This window comes from Phytophthora cinnamomi (genome assembly GCF_018691715.1).
Source record: "Phytophthora cinnamomi strain GKB4 chromosome Unknown Contig63, whole genome shotgun sequence".
Classification (NCBI taxonomy): domain Eukaryota; phylum Oomycota; class Peronosporomycetes; order Peronosporales; family Peronosporaceae; genus Phytophthora; species Phytophthora cinnamomi.
In genome coordinates this window covers 287,808-307,042 of record NW_027150996.1, presented here as the reverse complement: position 1 = coordinate 307,042, position 19,235 = coordinate 287,808, and the positions used below count along the sequence as shown (strand labels likewise).

Here is a 19,235-nt window from a genome sequence, read left to right as displayed (position 1 = left end):
GTGGGCAGTGCTGGGGGAAGAACTGTTCAGGATAAGCCCGAAGCGCTCTTATGACGCGAGGACGCCAGCGGCGTTTCACGCTTGGCGAATTTAGACACGAGGCTGAAGACGTTAAGGCAGCTAGCATAGCACAGCGTAGCATTAGAATCGGTCTGCATTCGCCCATTGTGCCTACCAGTATCCACAGGAGGCACACCCGAACTCTGGACCTCTGGTCGTCCGTGTTAAACGAGTCGATGCAACAAGACGCTCGTAAAAGTATCCATCGCTGGATGGATCCGCATACATGTAGCGGGAACGCATGTCATCGTCGTGACTCGACGAGGCCGCGTCGGGACGTCGAAGCAGCAAGCGCTTCGACGTCGAGACCGCACGCCTTGATGTGTGCGCCGCCGATCCGATTTGCAAGGCCAGGTTGAAGACTGAAGCAACGTGGCGATGGCGGGCCACGAGCTGGGCGGCGCCGCGAGCGGACAACAAGCGCCAGCTCTCTGGTCCATTTGCCGGTCACGCCTGCCGTCCACGAGAAGGAGCCCGCGGTCAGCAGCAGTGCAGCCACTTCAACGTCGAGCACCTTGCGCTGTGGACATCGTCTCGATCTCTCTGTAGCAGCAGGCAGCGTCTCGCCGATTACGCGATAGGGAGACATGCTCTACGCTGGCAGTTGGCAGCGCAGTCTATAATACTTGCGCGTCATCGCCAGCCGAGCGCGACAGCCGCCGTCTTCTGTGTTGGGGCGTGTGTCCCAGCATAGCGAATGTCGGCTGTCGATCGCCAATCCTGTCATCATCGTCGCGGCCCCGTTGGCAGCAACACGCGCGTCGGGTTTACTGGCGAAAGGCAGTGCCTGCCACCTGCCACGCACGACTCGCCAGCTCTGCTTGTGCCGGTGTCGAGTCGCGGTCTCAGCTGGCCCAGGTTGAAGTTGGCCGAGATGCGCTTCCCTGGGCTCGGCTCAACGGATGATCAGCAGCGCCGCACCAGACCGCAAGGCGGGCGAGCTGGCGGCGATCACAGAATCGAGACTTTTAGTCCCGCGAATGGGCCGCGCAAATGTTGCCAGCAGCTCCTTCCTGCATGCAAACAGCTTGCATCGCCTTGCAAGTCCGATGAGCGTTTTCGCCGCGCACGCCAGCCTCCGTCGAAGGCGGCGTCGCTGGCGCCGCAGAGGCGATGGATCGATCGGCCAGAGGCTGTCTTAGTCGTGCGCTGAACTGCAGTCGGCGACGGCACGACAAGCACAGTGAGCTCCTCGCGCAGTGCGATAAATACGCCTCGCCATTTGGTTCCAAGCGGCCCCCGCGTTTTCTTGCAAAAACACCATCGTCGGGGGCCGGTGACACCGGGAGGTCACGGCCGGTGGCTCGAGCCGCAGTGCTGTTGCATGTGCTGGTAGATTTTCCTGGCGACGCCACACACCTTCGCATGGAGTGCGCTCCTTGCTGCGACCATGCAACCCCAAAATTTTTGACTTACATTCACTATCCAAAATTAGTCCGTATCAATATCAGTGATATTATCACAATGAATTCCGGGGTGCGCACCTAGATGGCAGCTTTGCCTTTGCCACGAGCACTAGTCTCACAGCAAAGATCATCAACAAGAATCTAGCATCGCACTTGGGGGCCTCCGGGTACGACAATCGATTGCGCATCTTCGAATAGAATATCTCACCCGAGAAAACTAAAACTCGAGCCCATCCGTCGCCGTGAATCAAGTGTCTATTGCGGTTCGGCCACCTCTTCAATGCTGGCGGGCGCGGGCTGTTCGCGGCACTCAGCTCGCGGGTAGGCATGGCATTGCCTTCGGAGCTCTCGCCGAGCGCGCGCTCGAGGCGCTTTTTCGGCCTATTTTTGGGAATTGGCTTCTGGAAAAGTCCCCGCGCCCTTTTCCTTGCACCACTTTACACAAGCCATTCTCCGCGCCGCGGCTCTGCGCACCAACAACCACCATACAAACCACCATACGACAAAGTCCGCCGAGATGCTCTCTCGGCTGCTGCGCCCGACCCGCTCACAAACCGTCACTACCTGTCCAGTCGGGCGCAGCAGCCGCCCCGTTAGCAGCACTCTCCCTTCCGCAACACGTCGCCGTTGCACTTGCAGCGTTCATTTCAGAATCCGCCGCCTCGAGCTCAAGTCGCTCGCTCGTCTCGTCCGCCCGTCGATCCGCCGGCCGGATCCGCTTCAGACTTCAGCCCCGAGCCTCACCAATGATGGAGAACCCGCTGCACTCGTCGACGCTGCCCAAGTCCGGCTCGCTCATGCGCAAGTCCAGCTCGACGCGCAGCCTGGCGTCGCTGGCCGACGTGCAGGCGCTGATCCTGGCGCAGGACGAGGAGGAGCAGGCGCAGCGCCGCAGCAAGGCGCTGCAGAAGCCGCCGCGCCACGCCAGCGTGCCCATGTACGCGCAGATCCTGCTGCAGCTGTGGCAGCGCGAGCTGCAGCGCAACGACGTGGGGCTCACCAGCGACTTCTTCTACGACCTCAACGGCACGGAGGAGCAGGGCGCGCAGCTCGTGGGCCGCATGCAGGCGCTCGGCTTCAACATCACGGTGCCGCAGTTCCTCTCCATGCACCGCTGCTCCATCTACTCGGTGCTGCTCGTGGCGCTGTGAGGCGCTGCAACGCACACACACGACTGCAACCTCCAAGAGAGAGAAAGAGAGAGAGCGACGACCATATTCTATCGGTCGGCTGGCAAGTCCGACCACTCGTCGTTCGGCTCGTCTCACTCAAGCACACTTGATGCAAGCGCCCGGCTTCCCCGTAGTGTCCCGTTCTCCCCCGCCAACTCCGCGCCACAGCGTCAAGCCCAGTAGCATAGCCCAAGATAATTTATAGCGCACACAGGAGCATTCTCGCGCCTCCTCCCAGCAATACATGTACGATACGGCATCTTCCTACCACAACCAACTGCCACGACGAGCTTTCTCATATTTATTGTCTCCCACCACCCTCTTCAATCACTTAACGCCCGCCGCGGCGGAATTGGCTCTGCAGCTTGCTCTTGTGCAGGCGTCCGAGCCGCGTGTTGGCGCGCGACGACTGGCGGCGGAAGTCGCTCTCGCCGCCCATCGTGCCCGGATCCACGTACTGCGGCCGCGGGTAGCAGATCTTGTAGTGCAGGGCCACGTCAACCTGGTTGTGGCCCTGGCGCACGGCCTCCTCGATGGCCGCCGCGCCCGTCAGCGACCGGTTCTCCTCAAAGCGCCGCCTGCCGACCACAGATAGATTAGATACCTTTTCCACGTTTTGCACCGCCGTGACGAGAACATTCCCACGGCCGAACGCAAACACTAACGCAAGTGCATTGCATTGCGTCCGGCCTGATGCCTCATCGGAAGCGAGAAGAATTCATTCACCTGGCCTCGGCGCGGATCCAGTCCTGCTCGATAGCGCCGCCTTCCCCTGCATCAATTGTGACCGCAGGTCGAGCACCAAAAGCGCGTGAGTTTGGCAGAGAGGAGGAGGAGGAGGAGGTGGTGGGGATGGGGCGCAGGAACCGGAATGGCGACTGCCCCCCTATGGTGCATGGTGCATTGCATCGGGCATTCCCCGAGCAGTCGGAAGACCACGTACATGTCCTCGCGACGCGCAGGATGCGGCGGTAGAGCGAGAGCGACATGGCGGCGGGTTACGGCGAGTCCAGCGTGGCGCGCGCGCTGGTCATGGAGCAGCTCTGCTCGTTCGGGTGGTGACCGCTCGGGATTGGCTCGAAAATGGGCCGCACGTTAATCAAGTGTCGCCCCAACTGGCGCGACCTTCGCGTTACCGCGCGATGGATTCAAGTTCAAGCTGGGTATCACGGTCGGAATCGAGATCTTGCAGCGAGTAATTCTGAATTACTAATTCAGCAACGCGGTGCAGTGATGGGAGTTCTTGCGCAAAGGGGAACTGTGCGCTACGTCCCGTGGCGACATCCAAGGACGCGGCGGCGCGGTATTACGACATCGAGGGGGACGCCTGGGGCCGCGGCAAGAACGACGACAGCATGGTCTTTGATGGCCAGCGCGTCGAGCACTTCGCAGCGGCACATTGAGGGCCTGAGCTTCAAGTGCTCGTTTGTCAAAATCCCAGTTCGCTGCTGGAGCGACTCCGCGAGCGCTACGACGCCCAGGATACGGCTTTTGGCAACCGTACCGACGATGTGACGGTGGCGACGCCACACTGGGCAGCGAGAAACCTATTGCACTCGTGGGCGCCAAGCAGCGCAACATCGAGAAGATCTCGCTGTCCGGCTGCCAAATCGCAGAGCTGGGGACAGGGAATAACCTCGGGGAGTCGACGCCGAGGCTCACGGAGCTGGACCTGTCCTGGAACCTGTTCTGGTCCTAGAATGACAGATATTAATCGTCGTTTGCGGGTCGGGAAGACCGCTTGTCAGGTACGTATGTATATTTCGGAGGTCGGCCTGATTTCTTATATTAACTGATTGCCCAGGGATACTACCTTCATAGGGACGAACTTACTGCGCTGCTTCTGCATCTAGCAGCTCGCACCGCACCATCCGTCTCAGTAGTTTTTCTAGCCGAAGCAACAAAACGTATAGATAATTGGGGCGCTGGATAGGATCACGCAATGAACGCAATATGGCAACAAGCACCCAGTGCATGTTGTGGTCCATTCGGAACTGTGAAAATTTTGACGGTGCTGGAGTTTCTGTTCAAGAAACCAAGCATATTGTAAGGAACTCTACCGACTTTCAAACAAAAGCAGTAATTCGAGGAATGACATCTTATCCAAGCTCGCAAGCGAAATCCCAAGCTCAGGGACTTCGTGTGGCTCAATGCTGAGTCGTCGTCACTGTGACCGACCCTTCCGATCGGCCTGCTCTCGTGGAGGACTGGTATATCTTGTTGCATGGCGGGATTGGTGTGAATGGCACATGTCGGAGAAGAGTATGTAGTACTGTACCTCTGGATTCAGGCATCAGAATGCTTACGAGGAAACCGCTAAGGAACGACCTACTAAAAGTTGTCAAAGCCGTAATTAAAAATCTCGTCAACTGGCAAGACACTCCGACTGCTCAAGAGAGCAGATATCCCACGACCAGATTGGAGAACGAAATGAAGACCAACAGTAGCGAAACAGGAATACAGGATCACCATTCGATCCGGTACGATACAAAGGCTCTATTGTTTCTAGTTAATCCACTGAGGAAGCCACCATCGCACACTTTTTTCGCCCGCGAGCAGTCCCACAATATATGCTCAATAGTCGCTGGTTGATTGTTGGAAACCGCATCATCTTTTGTCACAACAAGTGAAGTTGAAGCCATCTTCTGGAACTGGCTAGCAGAGTGATGGTAGAAAGGCCGTAGCAGAGAGTCCGCACTCGGCGTGCTCTCAGTCCGAAAGTTCCCCTAAGAGTAACAAGTTGTTTGTGAGTGAGTTCGATCTGCGCTCCGTTAGGGTTACAAGCCCAAACCCAAGTACACGCTACGCGCTGCGCTACACGTTGGTGAGCTGCACTACCACGACAAGATGTCATCCTCATCCGACTCAGACGACGATCGCCGCAAGAGCAAGACGGACAAGAAGTTCAGGATCAACTCCTCCGGCAATCCCGTCAACTGGGACGGCGAGAACTGGCCTTTCTACAAGGAGAGCATGAAGATCGTGTTCCAGAAGAGCTTGCTAGAGGACATAGCAAGCGGCAAGGTCACGGCAGACCCAACCTGGAGTCAAGAAAAGAAGGATGAACACACCAAGAAGCAAGCGAAGATCCAGATGCTGATCATGGGTTCGCTGACGACGAGACTCTCCCAGCAGTTGTTGGACCAGGACACTGGAACTGCTATGTGGGGCGAGCTCAGCAAGATCTACGAGGGGAAGAACAACGATGCCACCAAGGCGCAGAAAGTGTATCGCTTACAAGGTGAGCTGCACAGGACTCATCTGCGAACTAACGGGGACGTGCGCGGACACTTGTACACGATGTTCCGGATCAAAAACGAGCTCAAGGAGCTTGGATCACCGTTGAGTGACCTTCAGATGGTGGACATGTTGCTGCGCAGCCTGCCGCAGCAGGTGTGCTACAATGAGCTTCGTAGAAAAGTGTTATTTAGCTCCAACATGAGTAAATACACACCAGAACTAGTGCGAGAATTGATTCTCACGGCCGAGACGCGCAACAAGGACTGGGAGAAGAATGTTTTTGGCAGTAACCAAGGCAAGAAGAAGCAAAGCAATGCTTCAAGTGGCCCGAAGGGCAAAACTACTGGTGATGGACCGAAGAAGAAGACGTCGAGGCCTGACGTCAAGTGCTTTAACTGTGGTGGCAAGGGCCATTACAAGAGCGATTGCCCCGACTTGGAAGAGAAACCCAGTGCGGAGAGAAAGGCAAGCGCGAAGATGGCACGCTCGGGTCAGAAACCCGTGAAGATCTCATCGGAGAAGACTGATGACGACGCCAACTGGGTGCACAAGCGTGAAGTTGTCGTGGGAGAAGTTGTCAAGAGAGTCGCAAAGGATTGCGACGCAAGTCGTTGGTATTTCGACAGCGGAACCAACGCACACATTGTAGCGACAAAAGAATATTTTACTGTGCTGAACAACATGGAGGACAGTGACTGGAATCCAAATATTTCGGGATTCGCAGATGGTGTTGACGCCAAGGCCGAAGGCTTTGGGACAATTCTTCTAGCTACTATGGTTGATGAAGAGATGGTGTTCGTATTCCTCGAAGACGTGCTATACGTACCAAAAGCTGGATGTAACCTCTTCTCACGAGGACAAGCACTTGAGCAAGGCTTCAAAATGTCGTGGGAGCAGGAAACAATGATGTTTGGTATGACGAAAGATGGCACAGAGGTGCTTCGTGCGGTGCATGAACATCGATTGTGGGCTTTCAACGTGCACAATATTGGTGGCGTTAAGGTCAACAAGAAGACCACTGCTGTGAAGAAACAAATAGTGGCAAATTTTGCGGTGACAGACGGTGTCGAAGATATTGACGTCTGGCACGCGCGCTTGGGGCACATCTGCCCAGAGTATATTCGCCTAATGGTCGATCGCGGAATGGCCAAGGGCATCATGTTGAAGAGGCGTGGCAAGATGGATTGCACTGACTGTCATTTTGGTAAGCAGCGACGCAAGACATTCAAGAAGAGCCTCGATCGCAACATAGTGAAGGTGAATGGCATGGTCTTCGCCGACTTATTGATTCCTGGACTACACAATGGCACGAAATATAGTGCTGTGCTAGTTGTGATGGACGGATTCTCGCGTTTTGTGACCACGTACCTGTTGAATTCGAAGACAGAAGATGAGGTGAACGGGTACATGAAGCAGTACATTGCGTGGGCTGAACGGCAGCACGGACGGAAAGTTGATACGGTAGTGACCCGTCGGTGGTGTGCTGAGGAAGAGTCTAGTGATGAGCAAGACGAAGCTATCGGACCGGTGAAGCAAGTGCTAACCGACAAGGGTGCAGAATTCTGCAACAAGACTATTGAGCACTGGTATGCTACGAAGGGCATAGTCCACACCAAGGTTGGTCCGAAGTCGTCTCAGTTGAACCTCGTGGAGCGAACACACCAGACTTTAATTGGAATGGTAAAGACAATGATGCATGACTCGGGGCTACCGAGATCGTTTTGGATGCATGCATTGCAAACTGCTGTTTACATTAAGAACCGAGTATTTTGCAAGGGCGCCGGACGAACCCCATACGAGATGATGTACGGTACTAAACCGGACATTCATCACATTCGTACCTTTGGGTCATTGGTATACTGTCACACGCCCGTGGCCAAAAGCAAGAAACTGAGTGTGAACTGCAAGGTGGGTTTTCTCATCGGCTATCAAGAAGACGTTGTTGGCTGCCAGGTATATTTTCCTACCGAGCACCAAAAGGGCTTCGTGGCTGATGTGAAGGTGAACGATGCGATTAAGTACAAAGACCGCTACGACAGCGGATTCAAGACAAAGGTGAACAGATGGTTACAGACGTTCGACGAGTTTCTTCGGGATGGAGACTTCGATGACGCAGAAAGTGACAGCGAAGCATCTCAACGAGCAGAGTGTGACGCCGAGTCCGTGCGTGACGATAGCAATGTCGAAATGCAAAGCGTTGCTGCAAGCATAGACGACCTCAACGAAGCTGAGCAAGTGCTGTGGAATGATATGGTACGCATGTGGCGATGCGGGCTCCAAAATCAGGGAATAGCCTCGCGGCTAGACCTCGATCTCAGACCACTCAACTCAGAATCTGAGATTAGATCTCAGATCCCAAGCTGGGTGAGGCGTGTGTTCCTCACTCTTGCAATCCCTTGACTTGGTTCTTCCTAAGGCTACGCTGTGGGCCCAGACTTGCGTCGGCCACACCAGCTGCCTCCGAACTCGACAGTTCCCAGATGCCCCCAGACGAAGCTTGCTCCTTGCTTGGAAGGCCCTTGTACGCACGTGCTGAGTCCGCTGTGCCCCGTTTTCTTGAATATAAACACGTTCACTCCACACACACTTAGTCCACTTCTCTTCTCAGGCCCTTGGACTCTGGGCCTTAACAGCCTCCTCCTTGCTCAGCGACTCCGGCTTCGAGTCGCTTCCAGTCACGACACTTCCTCCGGCGGCTCAGACTGAGAGCCGCACAACGGTCTTCACTCGCCCCTCAGACCAGAGTGGCCCCGAGAGTTGGCTCGGTCTGAGCCTGCCTTGATCCAGGGTTCTCGCTCTGCACCCTGGGACTTCCGCGCACCACGCCTTGATGTAGGCGACACAGCGAAGCTGGGAACCACTATCCCAGACTATTCGCGCCACACGGATACCACCAGCAACCCCAGAAACCACTATCCCAGGTGTTGCTCTGCCGAAACCTCAGAGCGGAGCACCTTCCGCCCGAAAATATGAAGCACCGCCAGGAAACCAGCCAACCAGCACGAAAACCCAGCAAAACCAACGTCCCGCGTGTGGAAATACAACAACGAAGGCAAACCGGGCCGAAACACGAAAAGGCTTGGTTGTTGAACTTGAATTTATTTGGAGTTAGCTGAGCTTGACCGTAGAACACTCGTAGCGACTCCACTTGACCTTGCGCGCGCCGCCAGGGGGCAGGGACTTGGTCCCTGTGAAGCAACACGCCCGTCGGCGCAAGACGAACTCCGCAGCTTGCGGTCTTCGGGGCAAAACAAACTCTGATTATTATCATGTACATGCACATACAAAGGGCCTATCAAGTAAGGGTGCAAACATCTCCTGGGTACACCTTGAACAAGGGTGAGACACCCACTAAGCTACTGGCTTGGCGGCGCCCGTGAATGCGCGTCGGCCCTTCCATTGGCCTGTCTGTGTCAGTCATCACTTGATTACACTGATTACACCTGGGTGCAAATCAGTGATATCCTGATTACGCCAGGATCTTGTGGCCGGGATTGGGCGGACTTGGTCTGTCATCACCTGATTACACTGATTACTCTGGGTACAAATCAGTGTGTAATCAGGATGACGCCAAGATTCTGCGGCTCCCGTTGGCCCAAATCCATAGGCGACTGGTCAGGCCGAATCTTGTGTGCCCGACACCAGGGGCCGAAAAGCCACAACGGGGCGACCCTTCAGAGTGACCTTCCAAGCGGCAACCGCCAACTCCAAAGAGCAATTACCGCAGCTCCCAGACCGGCAATGTAGCCATCGCTGTGTACCCACTTCATAGGCGAGACCACGAAGTCGCACTTCAGGCCCTGCAGGCACGCCGTAGGCTTTTAGTCACGTCCTAGGCTTGGAGCGTCAGCTGTCTTTCACCAGTTGCCACTTATCCTCACGAACATCGTGCATCCAGACACCAACTTGCGCCCACAATCACCGTGTCTCAGTTTTGGCACAAGTTGAGGGACTGCCGGGCTGAAAACCTGAGCTGGGGGCAAAAATACGATGTTGATTCCATACCCCGGCTGTCCAACCGATTTGACATGTCTCAATTCTGGCTCGAATTCTGGGACTCTGAGGCCGGGAATCTGAGCTGGGGGCAAAATTACGATGTTGATTCCATACCCCGGCTGTCCAACCAATTTGACGAGTCTCAGTTTTGGTTCAACTTCTGGGACTCTGAGTCTGGGAATCTGAGCTGGGGGCAAAATTATGATGTTGACTCCATATCTCAGTCGTGGCACCCCAAAGCCGAGATGAAATCAGACGCCGCACGCCACGCCTTCTCCCCAGACCCCAGACTGCACATCTCATGGTCTGGTCCACAGGCAAACCTCAGACCGAACTCCAAATCACCAAGTCTCAGACTTTTGCCACCACTCTCAGGTCTCAGAACTCCGGGCATTCCAAACTGTGAGATCACCAATCTGAGACCTGAGGTCTGAGACTTAAGCAACCATGGGACTTCAAATCACAGACCCAGAAGGCCAGGGCTCAATTCGTCACCCAGAGCCCGATCCAAGGCCTGGAACCTCAGATCTGTGGCCTCTAGAGCGATTCTCAGACCTCAGACTCCAGACCGAATTCAAATCTCAGACCTGGGGATCTGGGGTCGCCGCAACTCAACGTTCGCAGAGCTCAGTTTCCAGATGTAGCCAGCACAACTTGAAGTATGTACAAAAACCAGACTTGGATCAAGAAATATCCACGTTTCAAGTGACATGTGGCCGGTACGTGGTAGGGTTTGGGCCTCTGACTGATGGGTCCTGGCCAAGAATTGGCTCGGACCTCGTCACAACCGTCCCTTATGTGCGCTGGGTCCAAAGAGATCATTCTCGAGTTGGCCCCGGCGCACATAACCGGAAGATGCCCACACTCGCCCCGTCCCGGCCGCGAAATCTCTTGCCGCGGCTCCCGGGTCTCGGGCCCAGCCATTTCGTGAACAGTCCGGAGTCACAGAACTTCACATTGCAGCGCTGGCACGCGCAGCACATTTTTCGGATGGCCGACGACCACGCGGACGACCAGCGGCTCCCCGCGCCATCGCAAGGTGGCGGCGGACAAGACGCGGGGTCGCGGGGCGCTCCTGCGGCTCCCACAACCTCCGGCAGCGTGTCCACGTCCACAAGCAGCACGTTCACGGCCTCTGGCAGCACTCACACGGCTTCCGCCTCCGTGTTCACGGCGACGGCGACCTCCACAAGCGCGTTTGCGTCGTCGGCGACCTCCACGAGGGCGCACACGGGCTCCACGACATCTTCGGCAGCTTCCAGCATGTCTCCAGTGACTCCAGCATCCGCCTCGACGGTCCCGCGCTCTGCACCGGCACTGCCGGCTTCGCAGCCACCGTCCGGCAGCACCACGAGCTCCTGCGCGTCGATCACACCGCCATCCGCATCCACGACGCTCGCATCAGTGAGCACGGCAGCTTTGACGCCACCGCCAGCGTTGCAAACGCCTTCGGCGACGTCTCCGGCGGGTCCACGGCGGTCGTTCACGCTCTTCAGTCCCTCGCAACGCCACCCGTCGCCCGTGCCGTCCACCATTCGGGTCCCCGCGACGCTTGACGACGTGGAGAACCGCGCAAACCTCGTTGATGGGTTGGATGGGGTCGCGCGCATCGAAGATGTTACGCGCTTCTCGAGCACCGAGTTGGCGTGGTTGAGCAGGATGGCACACGTCACCGCTTCGCAGGACGTGATCCAGCCAGTCGCTTCCGTGCCGCTGAACTTCTCGGATCCAAGATCGCGTATCCGCTTCGAGCGAGAGACCGTCCCTCTGGTGCAATGTTTCGGCGTGGAGCACTTCGCGCGCCGTGTTGTCGGTACGGCCCAGTGCTTGCAGCGCGTGCTGAACTACGCTCAAGCACTCGAGCGTCCCAGTCCCGGTGGTGCGGCCCACATTCAAGTCGGGCAGCTCTCGGCCGAGATCAATCGGCTGACCGTGGAGCTGAAGCGCGAGCGCGAGCGCCACGCTCAGGAGATGCGCGACTATCAAGGCTCTCACCAGTACGACGCTGCCGCAGCCGGGCGAGAACAGGTGGTCCGTGGTGAGCTCCAGGCCGCTGAGGCTCAGCTCAATTTCCAGCTGTCCGAGAACAAGAAGCTTCGGGCTCAGCTCAGGGCACAGCCACCAGCCCCACCTCCGGCCAGCAGTCCGGATCGGCTACTTCGAGCTGAAGTTCAAGCGCTAACCAAGAGGCTGGACGACGTGCAGGCTGAGAACCAAGCGCTTTGCGGGCAGCTGAAGAAGTGCGGCAGCGACCTCGCCGCCTGCCAGAGCACCCTGCACGCCAGCGACGTCTACACCACGCAACTCAAGCACCAGCTACTGAGCGCGGTCCCGTTCTCAGCTGAGGCGCTGATGAACTTCCTGATGGCGAACTGCAGCGCTTCGGGGCACTGGGCGCGCCTGTATGATCTGCTTCAGCGTTTCCAAAGACAGACGGACGTACCAGCCAGCTTCAGGACGACGCTCCAAATCTCGGCGCGGGACCAGACTTCGGATGACTGTGGGCCCTACGTTCCACTCAACACCGCCGACCCAGTTCCAAACCCAGCGTCCGCGATCGTTCTCAGCGCCGCGGCTTCGACGTTGACGTCTCTTCTGGGTTCGGCTGTGCCTCCGGCGGCGTCAGCGACATCGACTCAGGTTCCCACTTCGGTCCCGGTCCAAGCTCAAGCCTCAGCTCAGCCCAGCAGCACGTTAGCTCAGTCCAAGGCCACGTCGACAGCAAAGCCGAGCAAGAAGAAGAACAAGAAGCCAAGCTCCGCCCGCACTCCTTCGCTGAGCAGCGCTCGAAAGGCTGGTGGCAAGGTAGCCAAAGCTCCAGCCCAGCCAAGCAAGTCTTCAGGTCTTCTCGCCGCTTCCAGCACAAGTCCATCCAAGCACCTCAGGATCAAGCGTATCAGCGATCGGATGAGTCTGCCCGGCTACCCTTCGTCCCATTCGCCCCAGAAGGTTCGCGCCTCCAAGGAATCTCCGTCCCGGGTCTCAGATCGTCTGGCAGCGCTCAAACTCCCCCGACATCTGCCGTGGGAGCATGTCCGTGGCGACGTCAGGGAGTTGATGCGCGCCGGCGTCGACTTCTGGGACGCCGTGGACCAAGCCGGGAAGTCGCAACTCCTGCATGACCAATTTGGGAAGAAGGCCCTCGTGAGCATGCTGGTCTCGGCGATCTACTGGGAGCAATTGGACTCCACGCCTTGGCTGGCGTACGTGCCGTCAGCGTACTACGAGGCATCGATCAAGCGGGTCCGCGGCGTGCACTTGAGCCAGCGGCCGCCCAACTGGGATCCATTGCCTGAGAAGCCCAGCCCGGAGGACGAGGACGACGACTCTTCAATCGACACTGACTTCTCAGATGTCGACGACGATGCCGATGACGATGATGATGAGCTGGGCAGTGGCGGGCACTACCAAGTCAAGAGCTCCAAGTCAGGTGCCGCTTCAGGGAGAAGCTCCAGTGGGGGCAAAAGGATACGCGACCCAACTTCGTCCGCCGGTGGCTCAACTTCCAAGCGCGGCAAGACTTCGTCCCGTACAACTTCGCATGGTAGGTCCAGTCCTGTTGATCTGCAGGTTCCAGTGTCTGACCAAGCGATTGACCCAGCTCGTACATTGGCTCCGCAGCAGATCTCAGCTCGCTCGAGTGGACGCTCTAAGGCAGGGCTCGCAGCGCGCCCAGATGATGGAGTTATCGAAGAACCGCAACCGGGCCAAGGTAGCTGGCTGCATTATGGCATCAGAGTCCAAGACCTTCCTCGGCAGACGTTTGGCTTCCCCAGATACGCGCCGTGCAAGAGCCATATTCAGCACCTGCACCAGCGCTGGGAACCGGTCGAGTACTTGGAACTTCTCAAGACAAAGCCCTGGGATGCCATGTGGAATCAGCGAATCCAGACTCTGGTATTCTTTCGATGTCGCGACTTGGGCCCGGTTATGGTTCGCGCTCTGAAGCGCGTGGTCAACTTCATGAGCCTCTGGCGACGAGCTTACTGGGAACGCTTGCACTGGGTCACGATGGATACACGTTTTGATTATGAAGCCATGGCTGCACTTTTGGGCATTCCTGAGCTTGTGGATCTCTACCGTGACCGCAAGGAGCGCAGTGCCGAGTTCGAGGTTCGACGTCGGGAGCTCATGGATGATCTGGGACGCGTCAAAGGCTACACGGATGGTATCTGGTACGAGCCTGGACTCTGGGTCGTCCCTCACGATCCTTGTCATTGGATCCTTCGCGACCCAAGTCGCCAGATCTCGCTCCCGGATCAGCTCGAGACTTTGGACGATGCTGAGCCGGATCGCACGCAATTCGCCACTCGCAGCTCGGACGACGCGTTTCTGGACCTGGCCCCGGCCGAGCTCCAAAGAGACCTACTGGACGATGAAGAGCGAGCCCAGAATCCGATCGACCCAAGCATCATTTACGATCAAGCTGAGTTGGAGAGAGTTTTGGAGAGCCTTCGGCGCCACCGAGGAGAGGAGGATGAGTAGTTCACAGAGATGTAGCGTTTTTAACTTAATATGACGTCCTCACAATTTTGCATTGCGTGTGTCACTTGAGTTCTTATGCATCTCAGCTTGTTTTCACTTCCTCAGCTAGGAACCGCTTCGGCTCACTCCAGGCATCTTCAGAATAGGGTAAACATGTAAAACTTCAACAAATTTCAAACACGAAGCAACACTAACACATGCACGGTTTAGGCTGAATACCTCTACTGAGCCTCAGGCTCAGGAGGTTCATCGCCAGCCTGCATAGCTTTAAACCGTGCCTGCGCTCGCGTGCTCTTGTTGAATTCGTAAAGTAAAGCTCCACAATTCAGCTGCGACATCGGCAGCCACTCCAACTCCGAATAACCCTTCCACTTTACCAAATACTCTCGGACTCTTCTCGACGTCCGGGTTCTCTTGACCCAGCGGACATCTCGGATGGCCTCAACCTCATAGACATCCTGAGTTTCATCGGGCTCGTCAATATCCTCGGGCCGTAAGGCTGAATCTCGATCATCTTCGTCAGAAACTTCAATCTCAGCTGTGGGTCGGTCTGGGAACAGCGCTCGTGGCTTGAGTCGACTCACGTGGACCCACGGGTAGAGCTTGTACCCAGTCCCCTCGATTTTCAGCTTGCACCGATAGTCATCTGAGACTTCCAAGATCCGGAACGGCCCATGCCAGAGATGAGCAAATTTCTTGCTCAGTCCAGGTTGCACTCGGGCCAAGTATAACCAAACAGCATCACCGACAGCAAACCCTGACTTCAGCCTCTCAGAGAGTTCAGCCCAGACCTTAGTTTGAGCTTTCGAACGTTTCTCTTTGGCTTTAGCTTGGAGGTCCTTAGCCCAAGCTTGGGCGTACTCATATTGCCTCTGCACGTTCCGTCGCCACTCATAAGCGGTCCTTTGATCCAGCCCAGTTGGGGGAGATCCCAGCATGGCTGAGACTGTGCTTTTCGGGTCCCAACCGTGAACCAAATAAAATGGAGTGTCGAGACGAGTAGCGTCGAAGGACGTGTTCAGAGCCCACATCAACTTCTCCACTTGGTCGTCCCAGTCGCTTTGGTCAGGCTCGGAGACGTAAGCTCGGATAGCTCGGACTACGGTTTGCACAGAGCGTTCTTGCTGGCCATTGGCCTGAGGGCGGTAGGCTAGGGTCGCACGCTGTCGACTTCCCAGCATTTCCCGGAACTTGGTGAAAACCTCACTCATAAACCGAGGATCTCGGTCGTGACGCAGCATTTCACTCGCTCCAAACCTCTGAAAGACATATTCCATGTATACCTCAGCCACATCCTGAGCTGTAGTAGAACTCATAGGCCGCCCAATAACATACCCTGAGAAAGCACACTGGAAAAGCAGCAGAAATACATTGCCACGGTCTGACTTAGGAAGATGTGTCACAAAGTCCATAGAGACCACCTCAAAGGGTCGAGACGCCAGAATATTTCCGGGTGAAGGCCCTGGGTTGGGCGGAGCTCCTTTAGCAGTGACACAATCCACACATTCCTTGACATAGCGTTCCACATCTGCATACATCCCAGGCCAATAGTATTCTTGGCGAAGTCCCTCGAAGGTGCGAGTAATTCACTGATGGCCGCCTCGATAATCTTCATGGCTCAGCTGCAACAGGTCGTCCCTGAGAGCGGAAGGTACTACCAATCTCAGATTCCCAGCAGCGTCCCTGGGTCGACCTGGGGTAGGACGGCTCAGATAATACAGGATATCCCGAGAGTCTAGCACGTAACGATCCACAACCTTCGCCACATCTTCAGCTTCGGCCGCGGACATGTCTTCAAGTTCACCTTTAAGATAAGCTCTGAGCTGTTTTGTCCAGGGCTCAGCTTCTTGCTGCACGAGGATTCGTCGCCACCTTTCGGCTATTGATGCGGCGGGTGTCGTCATCTCAGGTACATACCTGGGTTCTGCTTCAGCCTGGATTTCTGAAGTCTCCGTTGGGGGTTCCCTGTCTGCATCAGCGCCCGCTTCTTGGCGCCGGGCTTGATTACGAGTGACCACAAAAATCTTTGCGTCAGGAGTCAATGGTGCAGCCGCAGCTTCGAGAGAGGTTGGTTCTGTCTTGGGTCCGGGCGCAGTTTTTGTGACAACTAAGTGTTCCGCCGAGGAGTTAGCAGGTTCAGGTGCCTCAGATTTCACCAATTTCTCAGGGATTCGATTCATCTGTCTGAGCTGCCTCAGCTCCACCGGGTCATCAACCACTACTGGGCCCTTAGCAAGGAGTGTCTTTGAGGTCAAATAATCTGCGGCAGCATTGAATTCTCGCTTGACATGTACTAGTCTCAGCGATTTAAACTTGAGGCGGGTAGACTCGAACTGAGCCAGCAATAATTGAAGCCCAGGGTTCAAACATTGAATCAAACCTTGTGCCTGCTGAATAGCAATTCGAGAATCTCCAACTACAACCAAATTTGATATTCCACGCTCTAAGGCCATGCGAGTGCCCTCGATTAGACCATGATACTCTGCTTCATTCACCGTGACACCTTCGAAATGAAAACCTCGAGCTTCTACAACGTCCCAGGACGGCAACTTCCACAGGATGCATCCAGAACTGCCTCGCCGATCTGAAAGTTTAGCTGCTCCGTCAAAACTAAGCAGCCATCCCTCGTAATCAGCTTCAAGCATCTCCAGACTGATGGGCGGAGCTCGGACTACACGTCCCTTAGCTGGGATCAGGTTCTAAGCGATTTTATCAAGCTGCTCTCGGGGGGTAATCCCAGCTCCCAGAATTGCAGCGAGTCCGTCTTCATCACGCTCTACTCTGTAAATCTCCAAGGGCCATGGAGCCAAGCGAGCAGCCCATTGCTCACAGCGACCTTCCAGGGACTGAGACCTAAACAACCACTTCAGAACTGAATACCGGGTGTAGACTTTCAGCAATTTGCATCCAACCAGCATTGTGTAGAAAACTCTGAGAACCCTGAGTAGGACTACGACCTCTTTCTCAGCTGGGTGGTATCTGAGCTCCTGATCATGAAGAACCCTTCCGGTGTAACGCACCGGATGAATTACTCCATCGTATTCTTGTCCCAGCACGGCACAGACAGCCCAAGGATTAGCGTGAACTATGATCACAAACGGCTTTTCCCTGTCTGGGTGTCTGAGCAATGGCGTCGAAACAATTTTCTCTTTCAGGATCCCAAACGCCTCCTTAGCTCGACTGAGATCTCGGCCTTCCCGGACTTGATCGTCGGTCAACTCGTAGAGGACAGAGGCTACAACTGGGAGGTCTTCAATAAACTTGTTGTAGTAATTGAGACTTCCCAGAAAAGACTGAACTCCCTTTAAAGTCGACGGGAACGGCAAATCTCGGACTCCCTTGGCGATCTTCGGCTTAGCTCGGATCCCCTCAGCCCCAATTTCGTGGGACAAGTACGAGATCGTCTTTTTACCGAATTCACTCTTAGGTAGGCTCACAGAAATTCCCCAGTATCGCAGTCGGTACAACAATCGATTCAGGTCGATACACAGTTGATCCCAGGTTTCAGCACCATAGGCGATGTCATCGATGTACGAACTTCGTCCCAGAACTGGGTTCAGCTGAGGAGGGGCTGGTATGTTTCTCCGAAACACCGTCAGCTCTGCACACAACACCGGCAATTCATTCTCAACTCCATCTGAGCCCTTTGGCTTAATCCCCAGAAACCTCAGCACATCTGGGTCCACCTGAGCCTCTTCCGAGGCTGGAAGGCGGACAAATCCCCACAGACAATTGTCCAACATTTGTTGGTAGATCAGCGGGGCATTTTTCAAGCCAAACGGCATGCGGGTCCACTGGTAATGGCCTAACGGGCAAATAAAAGCTGATATGAGCTTAGCTCTGATCGTCATAGGCACAGCCCAGAATCCACTAGCCATGTCCAAGCTGAGAAACCACATCGCACTCTCAAACCCAATCAATAAGTCATCGATCAAAGGCAGAGGGTAATGCATTAGCTTGATCAGCTGGTTCACCAGTCTGTAGTCAATGCAAAGTCGAATATCAACTCCATTCTTCTTCATCACAATGACAATGGGTGATGCCCAATCTGAGTGTGAAGTCTCGATCAGTCCAGTTTCCAGTAACTTCTTGAGAAGATCGTACACCTTCGGCAACAGATGCGGAGGAATCGATCTCGAGCGCTGAGCTATAGGCTTGGCGTCACCAACATCTAAGTCACAGACAACACCTCGCGCAGGGGCTGGGACAGCATTCCCATCTCCCAGAAAACTTGCGTGACGTCTTTCCAAGATCTCCCGGTCCATCTCAGGTGTGGTTTCACCAACTTCGCCGATGTCAGCTGAGTTCAGGTCCGCTTTGGGGTTCAAGTCCTTCAGTTCAGGGAGAGCCGCTAGTTGATCTCGGAGATCGCTCAGCAGCGCGCTTCCTTCGTGATAAAACACCGTAGCTTCTTCATCTATTTCAGCCTCCATTCTCAGACATCGGGAAAAAGTCTCGTCCAGCTGAGATCTGGGTTTGCCCACAAAAGTCTCAGATTGTCTCGAAAAAACTCTCTTCAGTTCCTGATCAGCATTCTCAGAGGTCTCTGGCTCAGATTTTCGCGCAAATCTCGGGTTCGTTAGGATCTTCTGAGGCCAAGGATAAGAATGCTTCTCAACGGCAGGGGGTTCGTTCAACTCCCGGAGTTTCTCAGCTTCCTCTTCTCGCCTCAGAAAATCCTCAGAGGGCTCAGCTTCAAAAATCAACTGTGCCCATTCTCGATACTTCCGAGATCGCGGCCGCACAAAAAAGTCTCCATGTGGCAGGAATCCTTCTCCACCAAACAAGCAACCACAGTGTGTTGATATACTGGGGTCAACCGGTCTGAGATATTGACAATCTTGACTGCTTTCGGTTTCCGCCCAGCTCCATAGAT

The 19,235-nt window shown here is 55.5% G+C and overlaps 3 protein-coding genes across 3 annotated transcripts; 1 reads left to right on the top strand and 2 right to left on the bottom strand.

The window, feature by feature from the left end:
• Window positions 1-26: 26 nt before the first annotated feature.
• On the bottom strand, window positions 27-480 carry IUM83_13184 (uncharacterized protein; the record flags this gene model as incomplete). Its single annotated transcript, XM_067937844.1, has 2 exons — window positions 27-120; window positions 197-480. 2 exons carry the CDS (start codon window positions 478-480, stop codon window positions 27-29), a joined length of 378 nt encoding a protein of 125 aa, XP_067786894.1.
• A 1,732-nt stretch (window positions 481-2,212) lies between these two features.
• On the top strand, window positions 2,213-2,617 carry IUM83_13183 (Acyl carrier protein-like; the record flags this gene model as incomplete). Its single annotated transcript, XM_067937843.1, has 1 exon — window positions 2,213-2,617. One exon carries the CDS (start codon window positions 2,213-2,215, stop codon window positions 2,615-2,617), a length of 405 nt encoding a protein of 134 aa, XP_067786887.1.
• A 352-nt stretch (window positions 2,618-2,969) lies between these two features.
• Window positions 2,970-3,627, bottom strand: IUM83_13182 (LYR motif-containing protein 1; the record flags this gene model as incomplete). The annotated part of the gene is made up of 3 exons (XM_067937842.1): window positions 2,970-3,216; window positions 3,365-3,410; window positions 3,582-3,627. 3 exons carry the CDS (start codon window positions 3,625-3,627, stop codon window positions 2,970-2,972), a joined length of 339 nt encoding a protein of 112 aa, XP_067786888.1.
• Between the last annotated feature and the right edge of the window lie 15,608 nt (window positions 3,628-19,235).